The sequence below is a fragment of the Manis javanica genome, chromosome 13, assembly GCF_040802235.1.
Source record: "Manis javanica isolate MJ-LG chromosome 13, MJ_LKY, whole genome shotgun sequence".
NCBI classification, from domain to species: Eukaryota; Metazoa; Chordata; class Mammalia; order Pholidota; family Manidae; genus Manis; species Manis javanica.
In genome coordinates this window covers 71,563,683-71,576,209 of record NC_133168.1, presented here as the reverse complement: position 1 = coordinate 71,576,209, position 12,527 = coordinate 71,563,683, and the positions used below count along the sequence as shown (strand labels likewise).

Here is a 12,527-nt window from a genome sequence, read left to right as displayed (position 1 = left end):
CAAACAAGTTCTTACATGGTGAACAAGTTCTTAAATGGTGAATAAGTTCTTACATGGTGAACAGTGCAAGGGCAGTCATATCACAGAAACTTTCGGTTTTGATCACACATTATGAACTATAAACAATCAAGTAAGATATGATTACTCATTTGATTTTTATACTTGATTTATATGTGAATCCCACATTTCTCCCTTATTTTTTTAAAAATAAAATGCTGAAGTGGTAGGTAGATGCAAGATAAAGATAGAAAGCATAATTTAGTGCTGTAAGAGGGCAAGTGCAGATAATCAGGTGTGTGCCTATAGACTAAGTATTAATCCAAGCTAGACAAGGGCAACAAGACATCCACGGATGCAGAAGATTTCTCTCAAAACAGGGGGGTGAGGTTCTAAGCCTCACCTCTGTTGATCCCCAATTTCTCACCTGATGGCCCCCTAAATGCCTTTTTAAATGGATCGCAGACTTGGTTATGAATATAAAAACCAAGAACACAAAAAGAGTAAACCAAGAACACAGAAAATAAGAGCAATACAATAGAAACTGGCTTTTTTGTTGTAGATTTTAACTCTGCATTTGATTACATAGGGAACAGGGAAAAGGAGAGGTCTAGGGCCTGCCAAAAGGAGCAGAATAGGAGACAATACCTCTCAGATAAATTAGGGACTAAGAAGGGCTCTACCCCTCTGCATGAAAACCCACTGGAGCATGAAAATCCGCTAAAGTGAAAAGTCAAATACCTGGCTTGAACTTCGTACCAAGAGGTTGGAGAAACTTAAAAGTGACTCCTTTGAGATTTAGCAACCACAGGCTAACCATCACCAGGGTTTCTGGTCAAAATTAACACTCAATGGTGTGGTCTACAAAACCTCAAGAAGAGAATTCCACTTGAAGTGGTCCCAGAGGCCATCACCACCTGAACCCAGTGATCAATCCTAACATCACTAACACAGGACAATGAAACATTATGTTTTTCCTGATGGAATATACTTCCACCATCACCTATGACATATTCAGGCCATGTTAGTTAGTAATAAAGGGTAACACACCACCCCAAACTTAGTGGCCTAAGGCCACCAGCATGCATTATGCTCACAGATTTTGTGGATGAAGAATTTGGACAGAGGACAAAGGGGAAGGGTTGCTTCATCAAGATGCCTCTGCAGCCTCAGTTGGGAGACGGCCGGCAGTCACTGCGCAGGCTGGGGTGAGAGCCCTTTGGAGGCTTCTTCACTCGGGGAGGGCCACAGACCCTCACCTGAACAGAAGCAGCACCCTGAATGTTGGGGACATGATTTACAATAACCACGAACATTACTTAAGCCTTTGGTGCTAATTCAGGATTTACAGGAAATAAAGGACTAGATGAACAAGTTAAGTCGCATGAGGAGAAAACAGACAAAGCCACTTCATGTAACAACCAATTCCATTTTTCAACATGCCAACAGCACAAATGGGGATAGGGAAGAGAAAACTGCTCCAGATAAAAATCTTAAAAACCAAATCAGTATGTTAAGCTTCTTTGAATTCTGCTTGAAATAAACAAACTATAAAGATATTCTGAGGACACCTGGAGATATCTGAATATGGCTAGGTTAGTAAATGAAAGCAATTATGGTGACACATGCATGGTAGTTTTATCGTTCTGTTTATCAGCATATTAAGAAAATTTTAGTAATAAAACTTTACAAAATAAAACACAAAACATGGTTTGAGATGACTAGTACCCACAGGTGGCTGGCAAAAGCATTACATCAATCCTTCTGAAGGAATAGAATCTAAACCCAGACCTAAGTGAGGCTTGTCCTTAAACACAAAGAATTATGGGAAATAAGAAAATACTTAGTAAGAGATAACAAAAATAACACATATCAATATTTGAGAGAGTCAGCCAAAGCAATACTTAAGAAGAAATTTTTTTACTCTAATTTTGTTTTCATCAGACAAAAAATGTTTTAAGTAAGTTTCAAATAATCCTCACTTATTTTAGGAAAAAGAAATAAAACATCAAAATAAACATCAGTAAAACAGAAAGCAAGACAAACTAAGAAGATAATTTAATTAAACTTCTAAAAAAGAACATTGAACAGACTACACAATGACCAAAGCTTCTTTGGAAAGGTGAACCACTGGCAAGATTAATCAAGAATAAAAGAAAAAAGGAAAAACATTTTGAATTAGAATACCATAACTGGATTATTATAGAAATTTAAGTAATAAAGACTATTATAAACAACTTTATGTTAATAAACTTTTAAAACTGGATGAAATGGATAAATTCTTAATACATTGGAATATATAAATAAACAAAAAGCTGACTCAAAGAAAGTGGTAACTTGAATATAACTACATTCACAAAAGAAAAAAGATCAAAAGTAAAAATTTAGGAATGGGACAAAAGCTAAATATCAAGGGCTTCTCAATCCTTAATGGCTTTACAGACATGTCTACCATTCAAAAAACAGGTAATTTAAACTTTAACATCAACTCTTCAGGAAATTTAAAAAGGGACTAGTCTCCAATTCATTTTACAAAAACAGAATACAGATACCAAAACCTCAGAGACTAATTACAATTCAATCTCATTCATGAACACTGCTCAAGAAACCTAAATAAAATTCAGCACACTGAATTCAATGATATATAAAAAGACAATAAATCATGAGACTAGGTTTATTCTAGAATACATGTTTAGCTAACTACTTTTTTAAAAAAGGTAATATATCCCAATAAAAGGTAAGAGAAAAACAAAGTGATCATCTCAATACTAATAACAAGACATATGAGATAAAATTTAGGATTCATTCATGACAAAATCTCTAGCAAACTAGAAAAAGAAGGGAACTCCCCTGCTCAATAGTGGGCAGCCACAAAAAAGAATTTTTTGAATTAAAAAAATAAAACCATTCTATTTAATGATGAAATACTGAAAAGCTTCTTCTATATCAGAGGTAGTAACAAGAACAGAGTCCTTTCAAACAAGCATTGGAGAATCTATTCTGCAGAAAGACCAAAAAAGGGGGGGAAAAGAGGTGACTGTTTTTAAATGCAATTTTTTAAAAAATTTGAGGAAACCTTAAAGAATCTACTAATGATTAGTTAGTAGAACAAATAGGACCTTAGAGTATAAATGGACAAAAATTTTAACATGTAAAGTTCATTATACTGGCATACACCAGTAACAATGAGAAAATATAATTTTTAAAAGGATGCAATTTACAATTGCAACAAAAATATAAGGTGTATAGGAATAATCCTAACAAAAAAAGTATAACAACTTTTTTGAGAAATATAAAAGAAAAACGATCTAGACTAATGAAGAAATGCAGAAATAAGTCATTCTGGAGGAGGGATAGTGGAGTGAGAATGTGGGAAGAAAAAGAAAACTGGCTATGAAAACAAGAGGACTGAAGCATCCCCACAGCACACAGTCAGGGCTCAAAGCAGACTTTAACAAGGTAGCTTTTGGCAACAAAAATGACTAAACATCTGCCTCTTCTAACAGTCTTTCTCTAAGTAGCTGGTGCTTCTTTACCAATGACAACCCAGCACCACTTCAATCCTCCTGCCTTGGGGATAAAAAGTAGGACACCTAACCACCAAGTGCCTCCAGGTTCTTGGGAGCAGCCAACCCAGGACTCGCCCACCACTTTCCTAATCCTTCTGAGAGCCCTCGGCACATACCCCAACCGTGGAGAGCCTCCAAGCCCCGCATCTTCCCGTAATGTTCCTGCAGCTCCTCGGGAATGAGTTCTCCCTGATCTGCCGTGACCCAGGCTAAACAAACCCGACTTGTTTTATTCCAAGTGTGATCCTGGCCTGTGGTCAGTGGGCTTCACGAAAATAAAAATTGTGCAAATGAAGTACTTCCTTTTGTTCTACTGTTACTCTTTTATAAATATCAGTTTCATAGAAAAGGAGAAAGGTATTTTTAAAAAAAGAGTCTATTATAAGAACAACAAAAAAGACAAAACTCCTAAGGAAAAAGCATGGTAAGAAATTTAAAAAATAAACAATACAAATAGCCAAGAAAACTCTGAAAAAGAAAAGTAATGAAGATGTACTTACCCTACGAGATACTAAAAAGTAATAAAAATGTACTACTCATGCATTAATAGGACCCATGGGAAAGAGTAAAAAATCCCAGAATAACTACAAACACTGTACCTAAGGGAATTCAGCAAATAATAAAAGTGGTAGCTCCAATCAATTAGAGAAAGACAAACCTAATGCTTAATTTTATGTGTCAACTTGGCAGACTGTTTATGGGTGAAATTAACATTTAATCAGTGACTTTAAGTAGACTGCCTTCCATAGTATGGGTAGTTCTCATCCAATGAACTGAAGGCCCGAGAGAACAAATACCTGCATCCCCACGCACAGGGAATTCAGCAGACAGCCTTTGGCCTTCACCTTCACCTCGGGCTTCCTGAGTCTGCAACTCGCTAGCTGTGGACAACTGTTAACACTGGCCCTCCCGGGTCTCCAGCCAGCCGGCCCACACTGCGGATTCTGAACTGGACAGTCTCCATGAATGTGTGAGCCAACACCTTACAATAAATCTCTTTATACTAACCAACAGGACATGCATATGTACAAATATACATATTCTGTTTCTCTGGAAAGGCTTAATGTAATAGCCTACAGAAGAAAAGGTGCTTAAACTACCAAGTAGCCACTTAAAAAAAAAAGGCTGGATCATACCTCTCTCCATAGAGTAAGATAAGTAAAATTTGGAAATGTACCTCTGAAAATATTACACAGTAATATGGAAGAGTTTCTTTGTAACCTTGGAGTATAGAAGACTTATACTACCACTAAAATAAAATCCAGAAATCATAAAAGAATGATAATTTTGACTACCTAATATTTTTTAATTTTAAAAGCTCCTCTGCCTTTCAAAAAAAAGAAGAAAAAGTAATACCATAATTAATGTCAAAAGATTAATTACAAAATGGGGGGGGGTTTAGTAACTCATACCATAAACAAAGGACCAGTCTTCTTAATATATAGAGTGTTTATAAATCAATTTTTAAAATACAAACAACTGAATAGAAAAATTCAAGACAAAAAGATATGAATTCACAGTCCAGGGGAAGAAAAAAAGGAAACACAAATTGTTTTAAATATGTGACACTCAACATCACTCCTAACAAGATAAATGGAAATTAAAACTACGTTAGCAGATTGGCAAAAATCCTGAGGCTCCGTAAAACCATGCTATTGGCACATGTGTAAGGAAACAAGTACTCTGAAACATCTATGGTGCAAGTATAAATTGGTACAACCCCCAGGAGGAACTATCTAGCAGTATTTACCAAAACCGTTAACTGCATACACCCATACACCCACTGTCACACAACACAGCAACACAATAGTGTTGCATACAGGAACCCATCCTACAGATACACCAAACATTTATGAAGTGACACAAAATACAAAGTTTTAGCATGGAAGTATTGTTTGACTTTCAAATAACTAAAAATGATCTAAAATGCCCATCAAAAGAGAACTGGTTAAATAAATAATTGTATGTCTACAAAATAGGATAAAGCTATAAAAAATAATAAAGGATTGCTTTATGTACTCCTCTGGAAAGAACTGCAGAAAATATATTTAAGTGGGTGCGGGAGGGGAAATGACAAAGAACAGAAGAACGTATATAGTATATAGAGTATGCCACCACTTGTGTAAAAAATAAAACGTGGTATTTTGCTTCTTTATACAAAGAAACTTCAGAAAGACATACAATAAACTAATAAGGTAGTTATCTGGCAAAGGGTGAGGTGGGTGGTAAACCAGGTGGGAGGAAATGTGGTGGAAGATTTATCTATATCCTTTCCTTGTACTTTTTAATTTTTGAAGCATGATTATATTGATTATTCAAAGCATTGCCCATTAACAAAGTTAAATATACAAAGTAAGGTTTCTTAATGGAACCCCAAAATTCCTTTCTGCATCAATCACATTAACAAAAGACACAAAATATTTGCTATGTACACTTATGTTCACTGCAGCATTACTTACAATAGCCAAGATATGGAAGCAACCCAAGTGCTCAGATGGATGAACAGATAAGGAAGTTGTGAAACATATACATCATGCGATATTATTTAGCCATAAAAAAGAAGTAAATCTTGCTATTTGCAACAACATGATGGACTCAGAGGGTATATGCTAAGTGAAATAAACCAAACAGAGAAACACAAATATCATATGATTTCACTTATTTATGGAATCTAAAAACAAAACAAAAAACAAGAAATATGCCAATAAATATTGACAACAGACTGTTGGCTACCAAAGGGAGGGAGAGAAGTGGGGGGGGGGGGAGGTGAGTGAAACAGGTGAAGGGGATAAAAGGTACAAATTGCAAATTGTAAAGTAAATTAGTCACTGGAAGTATGACATAGAGACTATAACCAATAATATTGTAATATCTTGGTATGGTAACAAAGGGGTAACTACCCTTACTGTGGCAAGCATCTAGTGATATATATATGTATAAATATCAAGTCACTATGTTGTATATCAGAAACCAATATAACATTGTATAACTTTATTCCAATAAAAAAAATGCATTATTTGCTGATCGAGTCCCTAATATAAAAAAATCAATAGACTACGTATGTTATGTTCAGGAACAAAAGGAAAGGCTGCAAAAAGGAATGTTTTGTCTGTTGTAAAATAGTGGCTTATTACATTAAATATAGTTGAGTTTATTTGGTTTTTAAACATATGTGAATTCACTATTACAATGTTTTTGTACAGTTTTACATTAAAAATTTAGCTTAATTTTGTAACTACTCTATTGGTTATTTTTGCTTTTCTTTGGGATAGATTTGGGGAGATTACTCTGTTTTTTGGAGATGTTAGTAACTGTATCTAAAATACTCGCTCATTTCCTAGAGAAACTTTCCAAATCTATCTGAGTATCTAACTCCCTAAAAATAAAAACTGTTCCTAACCAGATGTTCTGATTAGACTACCTACACCTCCATGTCTCCAACTTCCACCCCTTTGTTCCATAAGAAGCTTAATAAATTTTAAAAAATACTTAGAATTTCTATAGTTAAGGAGTATGAAAACAAGAAAAAATTTACAACATACTTTGAGGAATTTTGGAGCTCCTCAGAATATACAAAAGTGACAGTATTTACATTAAAAGTCATAGTTATATGTATAGTACTTCTGGACATATACTGTATTGTACTCAAATCAATAAAATAATGGTAGTATCAATCAAAGCATAAAACAGGACTAAACTAAGCAGATTAAAATGTTATTCATTAACATAAGATTTTACCTGCAGTATGCTTTAAATATTTAAATATGAAGGATATTAAATAACTAATTGCCATGTGGTAGAAATCATCAGCAAATGCTTCATAAAGGAAGTACATTTTTTCAGCTTGGTCTTAAAGGAAATGACAAGCACTCAGAATCTTCAATCAAATAGGTTTTACAATCAGATTCATTTTAGCACACTGAACTAAAATGAGTAATGCAATCTCCCTATTGAGTCCTTCTTAAATTTTGATGACATGATGAAACATTCTATGTCTACTGAGAAGTTCAATAAGCGTCTGAAAAACCTTGAAAAAGCCTTTAACTTTAAAACCCACATACCAGTCTCTCTCACTTAAAAATTATTGAAAGGTTATTTAATTTTAATAACAGACTAGACCAAGTAACTCTGAAATAATGTACATTCCTACCTCTAAAAATCCTTTATATAATACCAAAAATGTAAAAACACATGCCAAAAACAAGATTCCATAGGATCTTCAATCTCAGCCGCTGTTTTTAATATTTTGTTTAAAGTTATAAACTCTCCTTAGAGCTCTTAAATAAGTCACATGGGAAAAGACTCAAACGAACCCAACAAAATACATAAGAAATCAGCTGAACTGATTAAAAGTAAACTTCATATATTTATATTTTTGCTTAGCATCAACAACCTTTTCAACATATACAAGTACTTTAAAAACTAAATAGCATCATTGTCTTCCCCTCTCTTTACCAAGCCCAATTCACAAAAGAAAAAAGAGGAAAACATAAAATGGAAAGTTATGTTTTGATGCTTATGACTGGATGTGCTGTGAAAGTTTTATTTGCATTCAGAATAGTAACTCCTAGCTCACACCTTTTAATATCACTCAATGACAGTATCTAAAACAAGATGAAACTGAATCATTTTACCAAACACTTATGTACTGTTTTTCTACAAATCATGTTAAGCTGAAATACACAGTCCAACAACCAAAGAGCATTTAATGAAGCTAATTTAAACTAGAACTGCTTAATATACTTAAAATACATGATTCCCTTTAGTATTTTAATATATTGTAATTGAAGTATCTATTTATAAACTAGTTTAAAGAATAACACTGCCAAAGGCAACAATGTTTTAATGTAGTAGCACTTACCAATAAAAGAAAACCAAAAAAGGCTCAAGATAATACCATGCATATGCCAACTAGCAAGATTAATGATTGATAAATTTTCCTGAATAAGCCTCAACAAAGTGACAGAGCACTTTCCTGAAAGATTCAGAATACAAATGACAGAGAACACAAAGTAACAAACATTTTCTGCTGTCACTAACCAGAAATGTTAAGAAGCTATTAAAGCAGTCATTCTTCCCACCTTTCAATCTCAAACATCCATCCGTAAACAAACGAACAGTTTGGATTAGGTTATAGTTTTACATTTTCTCAAAACTACATTTTTTCCCACTGAGAACAGAATTTTTTAAACGGGACAGGAAGATGTCTCAGAGCCTGGTGTGGCCTCTGAACACAGACCTCAAGGACAGAACAGAGGCCTGGGGACCGGGCGCTGCGCTCACCTGCTGCGGCTGGTACCTCTGCTGGGACTGAGAGGGCAGATACTGTGCCTGCGGAGGGAGGTGCGGAGGCTGCGGCTGCTGGTTGTAGTAAGGCTGCTGGCCCTGCTGGCAGTAACCACTCACACCTTGCTGGCCATACTGAGGTGGCATCTGTCAAGAAAGTCAAGCAAAGCAAGCAAGCAAGTCAAAATGTGCAATTCATGAAATCAAATATGGTTTCAACTCAGCAACATGAAGTGGGTTCTTTACTTGGCAAATGAATTCAGTTTTTTAATGGTCTACTCATTAGACAAATAGACATGTTGCCTTCTATTCACATGCTGTCAGTAACATTAACAATTTGACCTGGCTTTAAAAAATAATTATTTTATCAGATATCAGATACTGATAACTTCATAAAAATACAGTGGGGGGGGGGGGGGGGAAGCTCCTAATACTGGCATTAAAAAATATCCTCTGCTAAGAGAGTCAAAGCAGCATTATGTTAATCCATTCTCAGACAACTCTGAAAATGAAAAAGAACTCCAACAGCCCAAGGTCACTTAACTAATATTTTATAGGATGATTGTGTTTTGGGTACATGTTTGCTGTGACTAAGGTGAGAACTTTCCAATTATATTTGTAACAGATACTGTACCAGTTACATTAGCATTCCACTTACTATTTTTGCTAAGAAGAAACTACATTGCTTTACAATCAAATGAAACTGTTTGAGACAAAAATAGTATGTGTATCAAACAATATAACTAACAACATGAGTTTTTTCAAAGAAAGCTGTTCATATATAATACAAGGATAGTATTTTCTTAGTTGGTAAGAACAGGTAATGATGTAAAGCAAAGTCAGAGGTGCAGACAAAATGGCCCAAATGAATCCTTCACCTCTAGTTTACATGAGCCAAAAAAATCCTTGAAATCATTGTTCAAAGGAGAGTCCTTCCTTCATGAAATAAAGTCACCACTAAGGCAATTTTTAAATGTTTTTTGCAAATGAGAAATTTACTGCCTTTTTTCCTGAGAAAGCCAGAGAGGAAAAGAAAAACAAAATATTTGGATGACAAAAAGCACTCCAGAGATGACAATGTGAAGTCACTCTGTTAATACCACAATATGGTCCACTTGAGAACTCCAAGAACTTGAGCCCCATGAAGCCCACACACTTAAGAATTCAGTGATCAATTCCAGATACACACTTTAAAAATTAATTCACTATAAAATGTTGAAATGAGGAAAAAGAAGTAATGGTTTAAAGGAAAAAATTAAACCCTCTGTCTCTAAGACTAATTAGTATAGAAATTACACACATACAAATAAGTGAAAGGAAAAAATGCAAACAGCTAGTTCGTTTTCCTTTTGACCTGATCTATATTATTTCCAAGACCTGTCAGCAATGATCACAAAACATTTGGCCAAAATGGGTCACAAGTGCCTCTCGTCAGACCCTAAGTTAGCAGAGCAGACAAGTTTGTATTGAAAATCATTTAACAGCCCAGTTGAATTCTTTGCTTTTATTTATTTTACATCTTGATATCTCATAATGAATGTATGTCCTTGCCATAAGCCAAGCCAAAGAATTTCCATAAAATACAACTCCACATGCTAGAATACCATATACTACCACAAACATATCTTTCCATTCAACACCCATATGTTTGATTTGATATCTAATACTATATTTCACACAAGCATCTTTACAGTTTGATTTGAAGCAGTTAGGGTAACACTTTTGCCAGTGTTAAAATGACTGCAAAGCTCAGTCAACACAGCCAGCAACTCCCCAATGAATTGCACTTTAAAATGTTGACTTTCTGGTTTACAGAAACCCTTGCACACAATATGGAAGTGTTGCTTGGGAAGTGGGGCTCTATTTTCTAAGCAAGACAACAAGACATATTGCAGGAGTCTGCTAATACCAGAGCAACCATGACTTATCAGAATCTTTTACTATCTATTCCAGCTCTGAAAAATTTGGGGGCCAGTCGGGGTGTAGGAGAGGCAAGCAGGGTGGGTGAGAGGGAGCATATGCAGATCTTCAGTGGAACCAAACCCACAATCTGCAGAACACAGCAAATTTGAGAGCGGAAACTATCAAACACATCTGCTTAGGAGATTGCATTACTGTCTTCCACAATTAAAACCCTTTTTGCTATCTTCTTAGACACACGGTTTAATTCACCTGGTGCTAACCAAACTAGCATCTTACCCTCTATGAGCCTGGGATGAGGTAACACTAACTCAGTACAACTAGGTTCTCAGCTAGACCTGGGGTCTGGTGATAGCCAACTGCATCTGGTCTACTGTCCTCACCCAGCAGCCACCCCAGAATGGAGATTACTGAACTCCAGTTTAGCTAAAGAATCTCTGGGTCGGAAATCTATGAAATCTAAATCCAAGTCCTACTGTACCTCAGATGTGAATATGATACCTGTCTTACATCTCCATGTGTAAAACGGGGCTACCTTCTCTACTAATTCACATTCATGTTATAGCCAGCAATACAATAATCCTACCTGGAATCTACACAGGTGCTATTATTCCTTATTAAACTCCAAGTTGTAGTGCCACCTCTAAAATATCAATTATTTCCTAAGTGCAACTTTAAAAAACCAGTTTCTAAATATAAAATCTCAGTTGTCTGGAACTAAAGTTTAATTCTTAAATGATCAATATTGTCTTTGCTTTAATCAATTTAGATTCAGGGCTTTCAAAGATCTATTACATGCTTTTCTGACATCTTAAACCAAACAGTCATTATTATGAAACATAAATCGACAGGTTGAGTCATAATACACTGAAGCCCCAGAGCTCGCTGCTGAAAGCCACCCGCACCAGCCCCAGAGCCACCCCTGGTCCCACTCCGCCTTCCCCACACATGCCACCAAGGTACTACGCCACTGCTCACCACTCTGACCTCGATCCTCGGTGGAATCTTCTGGGGATGGAGAAAGCCATTACGCTGTTCACACATGAAGGCCATGGGACTGGTCCATGAGGGAGGCACATGAGCTTTGAATGCCTCATGTTCTGTGAAATTAATTCTGGCTCTTGAGTCTTTTTTATCTCTTAGTTCTCAACCATATTCAGGGTAAATAAGATGACTAGACTGTTGGCTACAAGAGAAATTTCACCTGGGGTTACTGAGTGCCAGGGACGAAGGGCTGAGGGCTGGAGACACACAGCACTTCCAGCTCAGATGCCGCCGCCCCTGACCAGTCCACGGAGCACAGCCTCAACCATCATCATTCTTGTGCCTTTCTGGTATTATTTTACCATAGGAGAGATGGTCTGATTTTGTTATAGTTAGTGAATCCTTTAATTACGCATCCCTATGTTTAGTGTCTGTCCTCATCACTACACTGTAAGCTCCCACCCCCACTAGTATGTCCCCTGCCTGTCAACAAATATTGGTTGAGTGAATGGGTGTTGTTCAATGGATTATTAAATCAAATTATTATTGTATAAAACTTTAATGAAGGAAAACATTATGAAATTGAAATCACGTGTACCATCAAAGTCTTTGAAACACATATGTTTGGCTTCCTCCACCAGCTGAAAACCCTGAACCTCACACTGAGCAGCAGCCCAGAGCCCTCGGCCAGTAACTGCTAGCCCTCTACGCCATTATCATCCGGAAAATGCTCTGGACCTTCATCACCATTTGAATAAAAAGAGTATCATA

At 36.0% G+C, this 12,527-nt stretch overlaps 1 protein-coding gene across 8 annotated transcripts in view; it reads right to left on the bottom strand.

The window, feature by feature from the left end:
* ARID1B (AT-rich interaction domain 1B) overlaps nucleotides 1-12,527 on the bottom strand; it is a 411,155-nt gene that overhangs the window by 275,054 nt on the left and 123,574 nt on the right. For all 8 annotated transcript variants that reach the window (XM_073219809.1, XM_073219814.1, XM_073219812.1 and 5 more), the window contains exon 3: nucleotides 8,850-8,999. In XM_073219809.1, coding sequence (XP_073075910.1) covers nucleotides 8,850-8,999 — 150 coding nt within the window. The remainder of the gene's footprint in view (nucleotides 1-8,849; nucleotides 9,000-12,527) is intronic.